Source organism: Lampetra planeri, chromosome 2, assembly GCF_965212315.1.
Source record: "Lampetra planeri chromosome 2, kcLamPlan1.2.h2, whole genome shotgun sequence".
Taxonomy (NCBI): Eukaryota; Metazoa; Chordata; class Hyperoartia; order Petromyzontiformes; family Petromyzontidae; genus Lampetra; species Lampetra planeri.
Window position 1 is genome coordinate 9,193,690 of NC_136108.1, and position 20,215 is coordinate 9,213,904.

General features: G+C 49.4%; 1 protein-coding gene across 1 annotated transcript in view; it reads left to right on the forward strand.

The window, feature by feature from the left end:
- Positions 1-2,455: 2,455 nt before the first annotated feature.
- The window catches only part of LOC144727170 (solute carrier family 35 member B1-like), a 33,733-nt gene continuing 15,973 nt past the window's right edge, over positions 2,456-20,215 (forward strand). Inside the window, exons 1-4 of the mRNA XM_078605841.1 lie at positions 2,456-2,708; positions 8,330-8,422; positions 18,530-18,624; positions 19,783-19,913. Coding sequence (XP_078461967.1) covers positions 2,485-2,708; positions 8,330-8,422; positions 18,530-18,624; positions 19,783-19,913 — 543 coding nt within the window. The 5' untranslated portion in view covers positions 2,456-2,484. The remainder of the gene's footprint in view (positions 2,709-8,329; positions 8,423-18,529; positions 18,625-19,782; positions 19,914-20,215) is intronic.

Genomic DNA, 20,215 nt, shown 5'->3' on the forward strand with positions numbered 1-20,215 from the left:
GTCGCTAATTAATTGCAGACGCTGAGGAAAGGCATGGGGAAAGGCACCTGCTAGCACTGTTGGCTCTGCGTGTGTGGTAAGTGTTACATTAGATGTTGTATTACTCTGTTTTAAAATTAGAATTTGTATTTCTCACGCAACAAAACGTACGTTGTTCAAAAATGTTGCATTACTGTATATTTTAACACAGCCCTAAATGTTCGGGTTGAAACGTAGCTCAGCTTTCAACATGGGAGGGAAGTCAATGGGAAAACGAAGATCGTTTAACGAGTGTTCACTTACCGAGCAATATTTCGTGGATCTTATCTCGTTCGTTAAGCGAGATGCCCGTAATCGCCATCATTAGCCACTGTCCATCCACTGCTGGATGAAGGCCTCCTCACATCGTTGCCTTTCTTTACTGTCCATTGCTACTACCATCCACATCCCTCCTGCAAATTAAATTATCTCATAGCTCCAACTCCTAAGTGGTCGTCCTCTTTGACGCGTATTTCTCCTCTGGCTACCATTCCACCACCAGTCTTGCTCATTGCAAATGGGAGATACGTCGGGTCATATCCAGGCTACAAACTAAGCAGTAGCTATGCTTGGTCCTGCATGTGATTCATAAGCTTTCTTGGTTAGATGCCAAGGTGAGTTCATGTAATTTTTACTTCCTGAATTCATTCTTGATTGAAAAAAAATCATAAGCTTCTTATCAAATGTGCTGGGATTATACATTTAGTGGGATCTTCGACGCAAGGGATTCCAGGAATGTTTCCTCATTAAGAGAATACAGATTTTTCTCTACGTATTGTTAGAGGAAGTTTTTTCCCCCTCGGATGGATTAACCCATATGTGAAGCCATCAGCTGATATGTTTCACAGAGGAACTACTTTCCAGGGAATTGCTCATCGCTGAAACTGAGAGGTTAAGCAGAATTTAGTTTGGGTTTGTAGTTGAATAGATGGCCACCAGTGCTTGCCAGATGTTGTAGGCGTGGGCTGGTCAGTGCAGCCAGGAGTGCTGAGTGCAGTGGCGGAGCCAGTGGGGAGGGGGGGTGGCATATGCCCCCCCCCCCCCCAATGATCCGACCGAAATCCCTAATTCCGATCGGATCATTGGGGTTTATTCGTAATAAATAGGCATTTTACGACCCCCACTGCCACTGTGTAGCATATTATTACGTGCCAGGGACTCTATGAGATGATAGGACAATAGTCTGAGTCTATAATTGGCAATAAGTAACGGCAAAGCAGTTATAAGTGACTCACATAATTGTGCGCAGTTGCGTTTCCAGTACGTGACTTCCCTGAAGGCATTCACCTTCAGCGAGCGCGATGCCGATCACACACGCGTCGAATAAAAAATCAAGGGACAAGTCCTTACTTACGAACAACTATCATTTTTCATTGCTGGAGGGGTTGCCCCCCCCTACCTGAAAATCCTGGCTCCGCCACTGCCTGAGTGTTCACCTCTTTTATATGCGTGGCAGATGTTATCCAGGTACTGTTTTTTCCCCATCAAAGCCAAGCGGTTATCAATTGCAATGGCCAAAATATCTGAATGCAACACCCTCTTAACAATAGTTCTGAGATTCAGAGGCTTTCCTGGGTAATTAATGTGTTTCAAGTGTTACGACTGTGACCAAAACACCTAGAATGGGACCTATTTTGTCATATATCAGAAGCTAAGCTTAAATATACGCTCCAAGCTTGGTGGTGTTTCATTCTTCACCTGAGGACGGCTGCTTGCGTTGTGGCCGAAACGTCGTGAGAATTATTTTATTGTTTAATTTTATTTATTTTATTATTTCCCTTCTACGTGACTTTACCGAAAGAACCAAGCAGAAGCTAAGCAGTGTTAGGCCTGGGTAGTGCTTTGATATGTTTCCGGAGCTACTTGTGAGTAGCAGAGGGCAGTGCAGCAAAATAAACTGCTGTACTGAACCTCTGTGCTGCTACATCTGTGCGCCCCACCTTCACAAACCCACCCTGGCCCGCATGAATAAATATGGTCAAATAACACCCACGACCCGCGCGCGGCACGGACGTGGGGAGGCTCTCATCCAGCAGTGGATTAACCAAAGGGCTGTGCACACATGTATTAAACACTTTGACCTAGATGTCCTGCGAGGACTATAGCTCACGTCATAGTCGGAAAGCTATATTCTTGGGTTTTTTCGGTAAAGTCACGTAGGTAAAAAATTAAAATAAAATAAAAAATCACGACGTTTCGGAGGCAACATTTACTTGATACAGCGAGCGTGCTGTGACGGTTCCACCTGAAGACGGAGGGTTGTGTTGCCTCCGAAACGTCGTGATTTTTATTTTATTTTTACCTACGTGACTTTACCGAAAAAACCCAAGAATATGAATCCTTGCAGTCACGAAAGCTTCAAATCTAGAATTAGTCGGAAAGCTGTAATCCTGAGCTCGCTGTTCTTCGTGCTGCGTGTCGCGATGATCAGGTCGCCGCTTGGAGACTTCAGAACGTGTGGTCCTCATGGCCCAGGAAGGCACACAGCATGCAGAGGCCGCTCGGTGCCACCTCGCCCAGCCTGAAGGAGGTGACGCGTCGACCACCGTGGCGCACCTGGCAGAGGACCCCGCTACCAGGCCGTGCGCTTGGCTGCACGGCGCCATGGCCAACGAGCGAGTGAAGCTCCTCGTGTGCTTCCTCGGCGTGTTCGTCTGCTACTTCTACTACGGCGTTCTGCAAGAGACCATGTGCGTGACGCACGTGTGGCCCGCGGTAGCGCGCCGCCGCTACGAACCCGGCGAACCGAGTTCGATTCCCGCTCGCGGCCGACACCAGTGACGATTATCTGAACCGTTCCTGCGCAACCCACCCCCTGGTGTGCCCTGCTGGCGTTTATAGGTGCTCGCTAAGAATACTTGCTCCTCCAGTCTGTTAAGGCTATATGGGGGATCTTTGTCTTGTGCACTGTTCGACGAGAGGTGGTGTGTCTTCTGATTCACGCGCGCCTTTTTAAAAATATATTTCTATTTCGATTTAAAGCTTTCGTGACTGCAGGGATTCATCTTCTTGGTTCTTTCGGTAAAGTCACGTAGAAGGGAAATAATAAAATAATAAAATGTAAACATGATAAAATAATTCTCACGACGTTTCGGCCACAACGAAACGTCGTGAGAATTATTTTATTATGTTTAATTTTTTTTATTTTATTATTTCCCTTCTACGTGACTTTACCGAAAGAACCAAGAAGAATATATTTCTGTCCATGGAATGCCTGCGATCCAATCGGATGTGTCCGATTCTATCCGACATTGGGAGCGCAGTGGGGTTGTGAGCCTGGATAGTGCTAGGATGGGCGACCACGTAGCAAGCATACACGTGCAGTGGGCGCTGTCGGCAGCAGAGGTCTGTGCAGCACTCACCCGCGCACCTTCAACGGCTCGCATTGACCAGCGTGCTGAAGTATGGTCAAAAGTCCTGCACGGTATGGGGGGGGGGGGGGCTTCGTCCAGCATTGGATTGACGAGCGCGATGCACATTAGCGTGCAGCTTACTCCGCTTCTTTGCTCAATTTATCATTTGAGGTCCATATTTCCGATCAATATGTCATATTATATAAAATGCACTGATTAATATGGGCACCACAATGGCGAGATGTTAACTACTACCTCGCCTGGTATACTGGAGGTTGTGGGTTCGACCCTGATGCCTGTATATTTGGAGTTTGCATGTTCTCCCCGTGGTCGTATAGATTTCCCTCTGGTTTTTCCCTCCACATTTAGAAACAAGCGTTTCGAATATTTGGCTGCCATAAATTGCCACGTGAGAGCTATAATTTGTGGCCAGGTCGCTACTGAAAAAGATCTATATGGCTCAGTGGGCCGTACCTTTTAAAACAAAAAATAGTTTAGTTGCATAGTTTAGTTTAATATGCAGAACTGAAGACGTGGCCGGTGGCTGAGACTAAAACAGCGGCATTTGAGAGAGGGAACAGTAATGTTTGAATAACTTTAGGAAGAAGAACTAAAGAAGCAAGAGGATGAGAGGTTAAACATGGGGCTGGAGGGGGCATAGGGTGGGTAACATGGCGAGGAGGACTCGACGGGAAGGTGTGAGCTTGGCTGCTGTCTGCGTTATGTGTGCGGCATGTTGCTGCCGCCCATTCAGGTGTCAGCAACGCTGAGAGGACGTCCACTATGGATATATCATTTTATATCGATTTCGATAGCACCTTACCCCCAAGGCGCTTTACAACAAATACAAAATTGCACATAAGATCATCGTGGTGGAAATAAATAGTGGGGTTATTAAAAGCGCTGGTGTGGTTATGGTGACAGCTTGGAGGACAGGTGGGCGTGGTTAAGGAAGGGTTGGGTGTATAGTTATAGGGGTAGTGATCGGGACAGGGGTGATGATCGGGGTTGGGGTAGTTCTGATCGTAGCTGGGGGGCAAGGAGTAGCAGTAGGGGAGAGCTGGGGAGAAGAGATGGGTTTTAAGGGAGGAACGGAAGCAGGTTAGTGAAGATGATTGTTTGATATGGAGTGATGAAATCAGATCGTCTCCAGCTCAGACATTCTAAGCTCTCTGAGCTGGGTGGGTTGTTACATTGCAGGAGTGTGAGAGAAGAAGATGGCTTTGGGAGGTTTTCATCAAGCAGTGGATTGATCATAGCTGATGATGATGGTGATCATTCGGAGCTTGAGCCCTTGATTGTGAATTGCACAAACAAATGACGTTTACCTGCCCAGGTCTCGTCAATTGACGTGAATGGGTACCAGTGTATGGATGTGTAGTGACATCGCGGAATGTCACTGTGCTGTGCTGGCCCGAGAGAGGCACGGCGTGCGATGTAACAACATCGCGGACACCACTTTGTGGGTGTAGTACCGGCCCTAGAGGGGCTTAGTGAGCACCGGTTGATAGCGCTAGGTGGCACCACGCTTGGCATGCAGTGCCAGCCCCACAGGATTAGGTGTGGGTGTGCCGAGGTTACTAAAGGCCATGGCACTCTGGTTGACCCGAGAGGACACGTGACCGGTTAAGTCTACAAAGGGGCCCCAAGTGGGGCTAGGGGTGGAAACGTGGTCCGGGTCCAGATTCTGCTCGAGGATTCTGGAAGGTGGTCGTGGCCAAGGGCGGAGCCAGCTACGCCGCAGGGAATATCAGCCGGGTCCCCCAGAGGGACCGGCATTGTTGTTCATCTTGAAGAAGCCTTCTTCTACGTCCTACGTTCTACCGAGTCTCCAACACATGGATCTGGACCTGAGCTATGGTCTAGTCCAATGTAGCTAGTTATTTTGTAATTAGTGTAGTTAGCCTGGTGGTCACCACCATAGGTTCTTATTCTGTCAAGGGGCAGTTACCCCGTGTGTTGGTGTTAAATAAATGTGTTGCCTCCAATAGTACGTCTGCGACTCAGTTGAACTCACTAAAACTGGTGTCGGAAGTGGCCAAACGTTCTTTTATTAGTAAGCTAGCCGAGTTAGGTTATGTTTACGCGAAGCAGACTACATTCCAGGACGTCGAACGATGAGGACGACGAAGTTATCCATCAAACAGCCCCAGGGATAGTGACCCCGGAGAAAGGAAGTGAGGCGCCGTCGGCAGAGCATCGCGTTGACCATCCACGCGACAGCTCACCGCCGTCAGGGTAAGAGGGCCGCGCAGCCCACACCCGCCTCGCAGAACTCCTCCACTACAGGCTGAGCCCGACGGAAAAGGAACACGTACGTCTGTCGGTTGATGAAATGTTGGCCTCCGATATCTCGCTGTCCTCCAGCCTGTGGGGAGCCCCAATTGTTCTTGTTAAAGAGCTGGATGGTAGTTTGCGCTTCTGTGTTGACTTCCGTAAGCTTAATAAGATCTCTGTGGCTGACGCTTACCTTCTTCCTTGGATGGACGATTCCCTGGATGCTCTAGCGGGAGCACGCTATTTTTTGACTCTTGACCTATCCGGATTTTAGCAGTTGCCGCTAGATGAATCCTCTAAGCCCAAGACAGCCTTTCGTACACGGCAAGGCTTATTTGAATTCAATCGTCTTCCGATCGGTCTTCATTCCGCACCAGCTATGTTCCAGCGATTGATGGAACTGGTTCTAGCTGGCCTCCAGTGAGACTATGTTATCATTTTTATCCGTATGTTTAAAGAACATCTTGAATGGTTATGTGCTGTCTTTTTTTAAATGCATGCGGCGAACCTCAAATTTAAACCGCAGAAGTGTCACCTGCTCTAAAAATATGTTCGGTATCTTGGTCACATAGTCAGTAAATCAGGGATAGCGATGGACCCGGACAAAACCGCGTGTGTTCGTACTTGGCCGACCCCCACGTCGGTGGGGGGGGGGGGGTGCGGAGTTTCATATTACCGCCATTTTGTCGCCAGGTTCACCACTATCGCCAAACCTCTCCATGCCTTGACACACAAAAGGTCAGAAGTTCCATTGGGGGGAGGAGGAGGAGGCCGCATTTGTTGCGCTCCGAGATGACTTGGTGAACGCCCCTCCACTACCCCGACTTTTCTTTGCCGTTTGTCCTTGATACAGATGTTAGTAACGCCTGGAATTGGTGCTGCTCTGTCTCAAGTTGTCAATGGAGTCGAAAGTGTTGTCGAATATGGCAGCAGAGTGCTGTCTCCGCCCAAACAACGGTACTGTGTTACACACCGGGAAATCTTGGCTATTGTTTTTTTTGTGCAACAGTATCACCCCTATCTTCATGGCAGACGCTTTGAGGTGCGTTCTGACCATGCAGCGCTACAGTACGCGCTACGTATTGAGCAGCCGTCTGGCCAACTTTCATGTTGGTTGGAAGTACTCCAGGACTATTCCTTGACTGCTTCCTATCGCAAAGGTACCCGACACACGAACACGGACGCCCTGTTGCAATTACCAATGAGCGACGAGTGTGCATGTTTCTTTGGCTTGGGGCGTTGTAAAACCCCTACTGAGGACTTGCCCCCTCTCCTTGCGGCATCCGCCGGGGTTGAAAACTCTGAGGTAGCCGATGGTCCTGTGGCGTGTGACACCATCATTGGCTTGGACCATGTGGAGTGGGGGCGCCTCCAGGTTGAGGATGCTTCCCTGCTTAAGTTACGACGCAGTGTCAAGGAGGCTGACGGGGGGGGGGGGGGGGATCGACGGGGTGTAGCCTCTTTCATCCTCAGAGACGGATTGCTCATGCATTGGGACAGAGGGTTGCGCCGTTACAACATTGTTGTGCCTACTGCCCTACAGGGTAAAGTCATCTGGGCGGTGCACGAGCGATTATTGCACCTGGGGGTGCATAAGTCGCAAGCTACACTTAAACTCGACTTCTTCTGGCCTGGAATGGCGGAAGACGTCGCAGATGTATTGAAGGGGTGTGTGCAGTGCGCGCTGCGGAAACCCCCGTCTAAACCCTGTTGTCCACCGTTGCAAAACATTCAGGTCTCCCACATAAACGAGCTGGTCGCTCTTGATATCCTTGGTTCATTTCCCACTACCCCTCGTGGGAATAAGCATTTGCTAGTGGGTGTTGAGTATTTTTCACGCTGGCCGATGGCCTGGCCGCTCCCCAACCAATCAGCGGTGGCCATCACCGAGGCATTCCTCGATGGCTATGTGATGGACAAGGGTGCCCCTGAGCATCTTCTGACCGATTAGGGCAACACATTTTCTTCTAAATTACTGCGGGAGGTGTGCGACTTGTTGGGAACAAAGAAAGTACGTACGTCGCCATACCACCCCCAGACGGATGGAATGGTGGAGCGGCTGCACAGGACTCTGACCTCTATGCTGAGCCATCAGGTCAGCGAGTCCCAGCTTGACTGGGACTCGCATGTTCCCGGAGTCCTGGCTGCCTATAGAATGGCCCCTCACCATTTTTTTGATGTACGGAAGAGAACACGACCCCCCGATTGATGTCCAATTATGAGCCGCGCCAAACAAGGCTAAATCTAACATTTCTGACTCTATGCGCTTTACCCTTTAGAAGCTTTCGGAAGTGCGTGAGGCTTCGAGAGAAATTCCCAATTCGTGGCAATTGGCAAATGAGCGACTGAGAGGTTCCCACCTTTATGCACAAAGAGTGGGTTCCAGGTAGCAGAGTCTGGTTGCACTGTCCACAGGTACCGGTGGTAACGTCACCCAAATTGTTTAAACCCTGGAGGGGGCCGGTTGATGGGATTCAGGTCGTTCGGCCCCGAGTGTGTCCAGATTCGCTTGGATTGCCGGAGTTGGTTTGTACATCCCTCGCGCCTCAAGCCTTTCATCGCACCGCGTGAATTCATCCCATCTCCACGACGCAGGGGCCGAGTGTCAGATGTGTCTGGCGAGCTGAGGTGCGTACCCGCTGAGGTTGGGCCTCAGGGGAGTCATGTGATCCCGTCCTCAGGTGCCGCACGTTTAACGTCCCCAAAGCCGCCACCTGCGCCGTCTCCACTGGATTCGGGAGAAGAGAGCCCGTCTGCCCGGCCGACTGCTCTTCGTGCGTATCCGGGTTCGATGGGACATTTGCAAATTCCCCCAGGGACATCCAGGGAGAGTAAGCCCACCTCCCCTGGGGGCCCGGCCACAAGGACTCTATCAAAGACTCTTCGGTTTTCGTGATCCCCATACACACGCACTCCCACACCGTCAGTTGGTTGTCGCACTCAGCAGGCCGTATTGGTTATTGGCTGAACCTAGCCTTGATTGTGCTTGCGGGTGTTGTTACACGGTGAGGGTGGGAGATGCTGGTGATGGAGGGGGTCCCGAGCGTTCGTGTTTTACTGCATTTTTTCTCTCTCTCTCTCTCTTCCCTTGCTTTTGTTTATTGTTCTTCTGTACTTCCGTCCCCTCTCCCCGTTAGTTCCTGTTTATTTGTAGATAGTGTTTATATTGTATAGAGGGATTTGGGTATTTATTTGTTGAGGCACACATAGGGGTTGTTCGTTTTGTCCGTTTTGAAGGGGGAGTTAACAGCTGGGACGGCTGAGTGTTACGAAGGGGGGGGGGGGTGATGTAGTGACATCGCGGGATGTCACTGTGCTGCGCCGGCCCTAGAGAGGCACGGCGTGCGATGTAATGACATCGCGGACACCACTATGATGTGGGTGTAGTACCGGCCCTAGAGGGGCTTGGTGAGCGCTGGTTGATAGCGCTAGGTGGCACCACGCTTGGCGTGCAGTGCCAGCCCTACAGGATAGGGTGTGGGTGTGCCAGGGTTACTAAAGGCCATGGCACTCTGGTTGACCTGAGAGGACACGTGACCGGTTAAGTCTACAAAGGGGCCCTAAGTGGGGGCTAGGGGTAGTCACGTGGTCCGGGTCCAGATCCTGCTAGAGGATTATGAAAGGTGGTCGTGGCCAAGGGCGGAGCCAGCCAAGCCTACGTTTTACCGAGTCTCCAACACGCGGACCTGAACGCGGGCTGTGGTCCGGTCCGTGGTAGCGAGTTATGTTGTAATTAGTGTAATTAGCCTAGTGGTCACCACCACAGGTTGTTATTCTGTTCAGGGGCAGTTACCCCGTGTGTAGGTGTTAAATAAATGTGTTGCCTCCAAGAGTGCATCAGATGTAAGGAGGAGAATCTACACTGTGGGTATAGCCCGATACTGCAGTTCGTGGCTGAAGGGTAGCCTCGTGGCCTTAGAGAGAGATGCTTCCATTTTAGAGACTAGTCGTGCTCTCGTTCAGTGAGTGACCAGCAAACTGAGTTGAATTCCCAGCCACGAGCTAGCATCAGTGGCGGGTGATACTTCAGTTGGGCCTGGGATGCTCACTTCACCGACTCTCAGTCGCAAGCGCGGTGAAGAACGGTGAAACGGTACATGACCGGAGTTGAGGTTGGGGGAGGGAAGGGTTCTTCGTCCGGCAGTAGATTAACAAGGGCTAGGAAACTAGCTTGGTTATTTATAGGGAAGTAAAAAAAAACACTCGATGGATTGATTGAGGGCAGTATTTCTCGCAAGCAAGTTCTCATGACTCCGTCCACCCCCCCACCTCTGACCATTGTTGTTGTCTTTCCAGTTTTACGATTATTTTCCACTCGTATGGAAATAGAATTCCGACACACCTGATGGTTGCCAATGACGCAAATTTGCAGTGGGGGGAAGGGGTGGGTGTGGGAAAGGGGTGGGTGTGGGAGAAGGGGTGGGTGTGGGAGAAGGGGTGGGTGTGGGAGAAGGGGTGGGTGGGGGAGAAGGGGTGGGTGGGGGAGAAGGGGTGGGTGGGGGAGAAGGGGTGGGTGGGGGAGAAGGGGTGGGTGGGGGAGAAGGGGTGGGTGGGGGAGAAGGGGTGGGTGGGGGAGAAGGGGTGGGTGGGGGAGAAGGGGTGGGTGGGGGAGAAGGGGTGGGTGGGGGAGAAGGGGTGGGTGGGGGAGAAGGGGTGGGTGGGGGAGAAGGGGTGGGTGGGGGAGAAGGGGTGGGTGGGGGAGAAGGGGTGGGTGGGGGAGAAGGGGTGGGTGGGGGAGAAGGGGTGGGTGGGGGAGAAGGGGTGGGTGGGGGAGAAGGGGTGGGTGGGGGAGAAGGGGTGGGTGGGGGAGAAGGGGTGGGTGGGGGAGAAGGGGTGGGTGGGGGAGAAGGGGTGGGTGGGGGAGAAGGGGTGGGTGGGGGAGAAGGGGTGGGTGGGGGAGAAGGGGTGGGTGGGGGAGAAGGGGTGGGTGGGGGAGAAGGGGTGGGTGGGGGAGAAGGGGAAGGCAACGTGAGGACTGGGGTTTTGAGAAACACCGACTTAGAGCGCTTTTGTGATTTACGATTCATCGTACGGTAATACCCCGATTTACGTATCCACCTTTCACGTAGTTTCGCAAATACGTCGTTACATTCTTAACACCTCTACCTGATTTGCGTCGCTCCAACTCACACGTCGCTCTCGTTATCCGTCACCTCCTCAGCCTTCGCCTCCACCACCCTACCCTGTAAATCGCTGTCGTCGTCGCACATTTCAGGAACGCATCCCTCACTTAAACCGCTGCCTTACTGTCTGTCCAAAAAAAACACTGCGGTAGGGCACAGTTTGCCATGGAATCCCACTGATGATTCTGGTCTGCATACCATTGAGCAAAGGTGAAGGGCACCCTTATAGGGTGATGCAAAACAAACACCACTTATTCGAAACTAATGGGATAATTATGGCTGGCTTTAAGGATCCCCCCGGTTGTTTTTTTTGCTGGCGATGGCATTTTGGCGACTGACTGGCAATTGACACGGTAATGGAACGTCTGCCGTCGACTCCAACGCCAGTGCGAGAAAATCGGTAATGGACATGAACGTGTCAGGGAAGGCAAGTGCATCGTGGTGACAAGTGTGAAATCCTCTTCTTGACTCCCGAGAACCTTAATTGAAAGTCGATCTTTTTTTTTTACATTATGCTCCAGTGATTTTAATTTCAGCCGCATTAATTCAGCCCAGCGGGTTCGCGTGCCGCCTACTTTCAAGCGTCATTACCTTTCGTACTTTGACGGACATTGCTTAATTAATTTACTTCACGTGGTATGGTTTTCACTTCATGATCCTATAGACAATTGCTTAAATTGATCAAATAAAACGTCTCCAGAAATGCGTTACCCTCTGTGCACGACCGCGCGTGCTTTGCATGCTTACGTGCATCTCCACGCCCTCATGTGCGTTCATGTCGGTGGGAGGATAGGTGCGCATGGGGGAACAGGTGCATGTGTACGGGAGAACAGGTATGTGTGTGTGGGGAGGACAGGTGCGGGGGCACGGGAGAACCAGTGTGTGTGTGTGGAAAGGAACGGGTGTGTGTGTGTGGGAACAGGTGTGTGTGGGAACAGGTATGTCGGGAGGAACATGAGTGTGGGAAGACGTGCATGTGTACGGGTGAACAGGTGTGTGGACAGGGACGGGTGTGTGTGTGGAGGAACAGTTGTTTGTAAGAGGACATGTGTGCATTAGGCTCAGATGTGTACTTTAGCAAATGTGTGCATGGAGGGCAGGTTTGCGTGGTCAGTAGATGTAGAACCAGGTATGCGAGGTCACGTGTCGATGTCAGTGAATGCCTCCCGTCTCCACTCTCTCTCCTGACTCGGCGCCACCCAACCGACTCCACCATCAACTCCTTCCCATACCCACGACCAGGGGCATTCCCGGGCACGAGGTGGAGGTGGGGGGTGCATCGTTCTCCTCTCATTGACTCTCACTTTAACTCGCTGGCGTTGGCAACGTCAGGCTTTGTCGAATGAGACATTAATTCACCACGTCAGGACTTGCCAAGAGCTGCCAAATCACGCGCGGGCTGAGCAGGAGTTCACAAATCAGCAACAGGCCATTAATTAAGTCAGTATTGAACACATTGGGAACTAGTGCACTTAATCAGAAGGGGATAAATTAGTAATGGCCAAGGGAATAAGGCCCATTGCACGGGCCTTTATACAACCGCCTCTGGCACTGAAATTGTAAACCGTCTCTGAGCTGTTGTTTCTCTATGTTTGATTGCTAACGCTGGAATGTGATTATGTAAATGTACCAAATTGATGTAATTTCCGTTTGCGTAGAACGAGTATGTGGTTGGGAATGCTTGCTTAACAAGCTCATGCTTAATGCTAAGTAATGCTGCGAGTGGCCAGGAGAAGGCAGTATCGTCACGGATTTAATCTGTGCGGAGCTTTGAGTGTTCGTCGCTTGAGTATGGATTTTCTCGAGGGTACGCCAGTTAGCTTGAACGTGCCGAACGCGAATGGAATTGGCCAAACATCCCATTGCAGGATTCATATTTATACAGTATGTATTTATTATTATTATGCTTGTTTACCCAGGAAATCCTTGCTGAACCCTATTTTGTCAGGAAGGCCCTGTCAAGTTTTATCAGTAGGGGGCGATATTGCTTTGGCAATCCCAATTGAGTAATGCGTAGGTAATATTTCAGCATTGGCATGGCAATACTCGTAACAATGTACGTGTTGTTTGTTGTCAGGAAACCGGAAGACCCATAGGAAACGAATGCAGAACACGGGGAGGACGTAAAAACTCCTCTTTAAAAAGGCGCACGGAGTCGGAAATCGAACTCAGGGCCTTTTTGCTCTGAGACACAAGTTACCAACTACTCCACCATGCCACCTGGGGACTCAATGAGGGTTTTTTCTGGATAAATTAAACAGGAGAGAGAGCTGATAGAGAGAGAATTCGCTTCCCAGCCACGGCATGCATCGGCCGCAATATCAGAACCTATCCTTCCCCCTTCCCCGCCCACCCATCTCACCCCGTTCACCAAATATGTTGAATCAAATCCCATCACCCACATTACGTTTTCAGGTCTTCAATCTATTGGCGGATTGAGAATGATTATGTCTTTACATATCCTGTACATGTAAAGAAATTGGCTAAACATCTCAATGCAGGATTGCATTGAAAAAAGCAGAGTCGCGAGATTCTGTGAGACTCCCGTGGGGTAAATAAAGGGTAGTGGCCTGATGATAATGTTTTCATTCATGCGCGTCCCTTGAGCGCGTGGGTCGTTCAAGGTCATGTGTGGGAGGGGATGGGGTGCGTGGCTGGCTGGCTTTGTCTTTCCGTTGCATGGCCCGGGTTGGTTTGGCGAAAGCCGCGTGTGCTTCGTCACGCGTGTTGCAGCTCCTCTTTATCTGAGCCCCAACACGCAGCCGCCACCACCACCACGCGACTTGCCTCGCCAGGCTCGCTACCCACCCCGTCGGGTCGTTGAGCCAATGTAGAAGGGGAAAAAAACGCATTCGAATTCCCACTCGAGCCCAGTTGCATGATCAATTCCACCCCCCACCCCCACCCCCGCTCCGCTTTCCAATTCCACTTAACTCTTGCATGTTCGCAAATCGCAAGGGAGTCACATTATAGGTCATGAAATCATGGGTGTCTAATGCACGGAACAGCCAAATCGATGACGAATTGACCAAATCAGCATATATTTTAAGTTGTGTTTGAGCGCAGTCAGGTTTAGCCAAATAAAGGAATGTCCGGTAAACATTGTTTTGCTGACAGTGCACTTTAGGAAAGCAAGGTGGTCAATAGTGGTGGTGCCAGATGGGGTGGCTCAGGCCCGTGACCAAGTGCTTTGCGCCACAGTTTGACCACAGTGACCAAAGTCACTTAGTGGCCACAGTCACCAACTGCTTTGACCACAGTCACCAACTGCTTTGACCACAGTCACCAACTGCTTTGCGCCACAGTTTGACCACAAAGACCAAGTGACTAAGTGACCACAGTGACCAAGTGCTTTGCGCCACAAGTGCTTTGCGCCATAGTTGATGGATCACACGGAGAATTATGAAACTCCCAACACTCACTGCGCCGGACGCGGCCAGGAGGTGGCAGCACAGAATGTGCAATTGTTGAACCTCATTTGTAGAGTGGGCAAAACATGAGAGTTGGTTGGTGACCGCCTCGAATGCGTTGTGGGGTTTTCTACAGCTACCCTGGTTTCCTTCCACAGGAAACGAAATATTGTTTAAAAACAAATGAAATTGGAGAACATCCCAATTGCAGGACCCTCCTGGAAAGATGCCTTGAAACTCAGTGAGACTTTCCTGGCTAAATTAATTACAATACAGGTAGTCCCCTACTTACGATGGAGATGCGTTACGACGACCACATCGTAAGTCGGAAATATTGTAAGTCGAAGATGACCTGGCCTACCCAGGAGTCTTAAACAATGGTGATAATTTAGCAAAACAGAGCAATTTACAGTACCGTACTGTATAGACTATATACTGCATGTATTTATTAATTACAATACTGTATTGCACAGTGAAATGTAAAATAAAAAACAAGGTAAATTCTTAGCCTACCTATATGAACTGCAATTTAATAGAAAGTTTTATTCAGGAAACAATCCTATCTGCTATAAAAAAAAAAACTTTTAACATGCTTTGAACGTATCGTATCGTGGTAACCTTAAAATGAAATCGCTAAAGCTACGTATCACACATGCATTGAACGTATAGTACCGTATCATATTGTACTGTACTCACCAATATTCTGTCCGTCGTCTGCATACTTGAACGATGTTAGCTTGTTGATGGCAATTTTGTCGTATCGCTATCGCCATCGTAGAATCGAAATATCGTAAGTCGGACCATCGTAACTCGGGGACTACCTGTACTGTATTACTCTAATAATACTCACGATGATCAGTGAAAAGTACACACACCATGGTTGCTCATGTGAACGCTCTCGTCTCGCGCATGCGTTGAACATTTTACCAATGTCTGGAAGGTAACGCCTATGTCTCCTGATGAGATCTAGAAGATCTAAACCAGTCCAGGGGTTTGCTTTCTTTAACAAGTTCTGCTAATTAACATTTCTGATGGACTAGGGGCATATCCCAGAAAAAAATGTATGCAGAGATACAGAACGGCATGTCGAGTTATTTATTCCATCATACACCCAAGGTATGTGTGTGTGTGGTTTAAACGGGACCTGGTACCGAGAGCCCGAAATCAGCAAGAGTATACTGCCCTCTGCTGGCGTTCACCGTGATTAACCCTTGCCAGATGTAGATTTGAAGCTTTCGTGACTGCAAGGATTCATACTCTTAGTTCTTTCGGTAAAGTCACGTAGGTGAAAAATGAAATTAAAATTAATAAAAAATAAAATAAAAATAAAGACGTTTCGGAGGCAACACAAGTCTCCGTCATCAGGTGGGACCGTCACAGCCAGATTTGCTGCATCGTGATTTTTATTTCATTTTTTATTAATTTTAATTTCATTTTTTACCTACGTGACTTTACCGAAATAACTAAGAGTATTAACCCTTGCCAGATGGCCACCGTGCATCGGTGCTGCAGCGCAGGCTTCTCCAGATATGCGTCGGGATGCTCCCTCAGTGGTGTGAAAGTGAATTAAACTGTTCTCGTGCTCAAACTACTGGTGCGTGGTGTGCCTTCTCTCAGCTGTGCCGTTCCCCTCCAAATTACTCAATTGGGACGAAACTCTACGGTGCACAGCAATCTGGCAGGAAACTAATTCCCCAGACAAATTCACCAGACAAATTCACCAGCAAAGGAGACGTCCTGATCGCTTGAGTTCTCGCTCAGCTGATTATACCAAATGAACTTGAAACTCGAAATTTGAAACGCCACTTCTGCGTAGGACGTCGCGATTGTGCAGTAGAGCTCTGTGACGTGATGTCCGACGTTCTGCTCCACGTGCTGGGAGGTTGAAAGGGCTTGTTCCGTTCCATAAACTTGCATCACTACAGGCCTGCAGTCATTGACTGCGTGCTCAGAGTTCGTTTGAAGACAACCGCTCAGCGTATTAATTACACGCACAATGTTGCCAGGTAGAAGAAGAAAAAAAATAACATTTTGATACGCTTCGCTTGCTCGCCTTTTCGAAGTGTTCGGCCTGTACGTGACCACGGGCCTTAAGAAACGACGTCACGGGTCCGTTCCATGCCCACGAACTCACAACAGCACGAGCAGCTCAAACTGAGGAGCTCGTTTCACGGTGAAACCCAGACCCGTCGTCTCCTCCTCAGTGTCTCACGATCACGTATCCCCCCCATGCGCATTCTCTGCCCACAATCCATGGGTAGGGCAGGTACCAGGATTTATAGGTCAATAGGCAAAACATATTTTAGACTGACCTCCAAGTCGCAAGTCCCCAGGGAAAAATAAATAGATTGTGATGTTCGGGGGGGGGGGGGGGAGGTCGAGAGTAAAGTATACAGATATCAACAGCTTACTTGCGAGCGTGAAATAAGCGTGTCGTTGTTGATGTGGTTACGGCTGTATACGAATGGGGTCTGAACGTCAGGTGTGGGCCGGCGTTATCTGATGTCTCGGTCACTTAATGTCCACGCGCATTCCCTCCTGTCCCCTTTCGGGCTTAAGCTGGTTAAGCGCCTCATAGATGTCGCTTTCTCGCCAATTCGCTCGGGGCTTGTGCAGACGTTGTGGGTGGTGGAGGCTTCTTTATCTTGCACGCACGCCGATTCTCTGCGTTCGCCAAGTCCGGCGCGTTGTGTTGTGCCGCGGAACAATCCGGATCATTTGCTCGGTCTTTCTTTCCTCGGCGTGTCTTCTTATTATTATTATTATCATCATCACCACCACCATTCCTGCATTTACACGATAAGCGTTGGAATGGTGAGCAAAGCGACTGGGCGAATAAGCCTGCGCGAATGAGATAATGCCAGCGCCACGGAGAGCGACGCTGACTGCACGTCCTATCACACAGTTATAAGGCGCGTTTGACACGTCAACTTTCACATTTACAGGCGTACCGCCGGTTTCTCTTTTTTCCATTATTTTATGTAAGTGCGTTTTTTTTTTCTGATATGAAACCCATAGTGCATCAGTAGGCTACTCCATAAAAAAAGAAAATTGTATGGAAGTGCAAAGTCGACAAGCCCGCGTGCGCTTTCGGGCTATTGCGCTGTCATTTGCCATGAGACGCAGCGACAGCGCGTTTTGTGGTGCATGCAAACCGGTATCTGTGGCGCTTCTGATTGTGGCGCCTGTGGTGAATGTGGCTGTGGTGTCCAATTTCTTTGGTCGGTGTCTGCAGTGTCTATGACTTATGCCTATGCGGCTGGGATGTGTTGTGTCTATGACTTATGCCTATGCGGCTGGGGTGTGTTGTGTCTATGGCTGGTGTTAATGTGGATGGTGTCTGTGTTGTGTCTATGGCTAGTGTTAATGTGGTGTGTGTTGTGTCTATGGCTAGTGTTAATGTGGTTGGTGTGTGTTGTGTCTATGGCTTGTGTTAATGTGGATGGTGTGTTTGCTGTGTCTATGGCTAGTGTTAATGTGAATGGTGTCTGTGTTGTGTCTATGGCTGCTGTTAATGTGTCTGGTGTTGTGTGTTGTGTCTATAGCTAGTGTTAATGTGGTGTGTGTTGTGTCTATGGCTAGTGTTAATGTGGCTGGTCTTCTTGATTCTTTCGGTAAAGTCACGTAGAAGGGAAGTAATAAAATAATAAAAATAAAAACATAATAAAACAATTCTCACGACGTTTCGGCCACAACGCAAGCAGCCGTCCTCCGGCGAAGGAGGACGGCTGCTTGCGTTGTGGCCGAAACGTCGTGAGAATTGTTTTATTATGTTTTTATTTTTCTTATTTTATTACTTCCCTTCTACGTGACTTTACCGAAAGAACCAAGAAGATGGATCCCTGCAGTCACGAAAGCTTTAAATCGAAATGTGTCTGGTGTCTGTGTTGTGTCTATGGCTGGTGTTAATGTGGTGTGTGTTGTGTCTATGGCTAGTGTTAATGTGGTTGGTGTGTGTTGTGTCTATGGCTTGTGTTAATGCGGCTGGTGTCTGTGTTGTGTCTATGGCTAGTGTTAATGTGGTGTGTGTTGTGTCTATGGTTAGTGGTAATGTGTCTGGTGTGTGTAGTGCCTATGGCTGTTGTTAATGTGGATGGTGTGTGTAGTGCCTATGGCTAGTGTTAATGTGGATGGTGTCTGTGTTGTGTCTATGGCTAGTGTTAATGTGTCTGGTGTGTGTAGTGCCTATGGCTAGTGTTAATGTGGCTGGTGTCTGTGTTGTGTCTATGGCTGGTGTTAATGTGCCTGGTGGCTATGTGGTATGCATGGCTGGTGTCTCTGTGGTGTGCATGGCTGGTAGTTGTGATTACTGTGCCCGGTGTTTGTGCCCTCTGTGTTTTCTGCACAGCACTCGGGGCCGCTACGGGCACGGGGAGATGTTCACGTTCGCGCTCACCCTCGTGCTCATCCAGTGCACAAGTGGCGCTGCGTTTGCCAAGATGAGTGAGTGTGTGTCACCAACACGCGCATCTGCAGGTGCTCTCATTACAAGCAAAGGAAACCTTAATAGTGCAATGTAACAATACTACTGCTGTATATGATATGGATTTTGAATTCCAATACACAAAACAAGGCTTTTAAATGTGCATTGTAATACATTTTAGATCTGGACTAATCGTATCTATATGCCTTAACCCCTAATGCTACATATATGCATGCGTATATAGCTGTACCTAACCATAACTCTATTAATTTCACAACTATTTGTCATTCCACTGTTGCATACCTAAATGAATCTATTTACCTAACCCCAACCCTCGCTAAAATCCCAATTACATGCATATATTTTTCTTCCAATTTATGGAGGTCAAATTCTAAATGTTTGGGACGAGAGTCGTGGGACCCGTTCGTTTGCAGGGGAGAGTGGAACCATCTCGCCATGGTCACGGGATGTCAACAACCTCGCCTGGTATACAGGAGGTCGTGGGTTCGATCCCGACCCTGACGCCTGCTGTATATTTGGAGTTTGCGTGTCTCTCTCCCCATGGAGATGTTGACTACCTGGCCTGGTGTACAGGAGGTCGTGGGTTCGATCCCGACCCTGACCCCTGCTGTATATTTGGAGTTTACATGTTTACCCCGTGGTCGTGTGGATTTTCCTCCGGGTCTTCCGGTTTTGTATTTAGAATATTTGGCTCCTCTGCATTTCCACACGATAAGCCACTTCGTTGAGATATAAAAACATTTTACAAGGGTAAGGCCCACTGAGCTATTTAGTTATTTTTCAGAAGCGACCTGGCCACAGATGATAGCTAAATAAAGTGGCTTATCATGTGGAAATGTATAGCAGCCAAATACTCTAACGCATGTCGTTTATAAATGTGGAGGGAAAAGCCAGAGGACCCGGGGAAAGAGACATGCAAACTCCAAATATACAGGCATTGTCAGGGTCGGGATCGAATCCACGACCTCTTGCATAGCAGGAGAGATAGTTAACATCTCGCCACCGTGCTTTCATTTTGTGCACCAGGGCCCCATGCCAAGCACTCTATGCCAATGAAATAGAATGCAGGGAACTTGAACCTTGAACCTGACCTCAGGCAGAGAACTCAAGAAGGAGGAAGGCAAATGTGCGGCGGTGTCCTCCTCTGCCACGCTCAGTGAGATGCTGTGCACCCTCCCCGGGCGTGGACCACACGGCGCAGTGGATGTACATGGCGTGCGCACTCACCTGCCTGGGGGCCATGGTCTCTGGGAACGTGGCCCTGCAGTTCATCCACTATCCCACACAGGTGCCCCCCCAACCCCCCTCACCGCCCCCCAACATGCAATGCGCTCACCCCACTCACACTCCCACAAAGCATGCATGCGTTCACTCCTCGCACTGCTCCCACTTTGGAATTCCATGGCATCGTCACTTTTCCCAGTTTCTTAGAACGTTGCTCAGTTCGAGGAACGTATTAACCCCTGTCTCTTAACACCATCAATAGCGCTGTTGGTTACTAGCTGCTGAGCATTTTGGGTGTTTGGGCTAGCGCTAAGCAACTGTGATTGGAGTCCATTATGCAGAATCTCACACAGCAATGAAATGCAT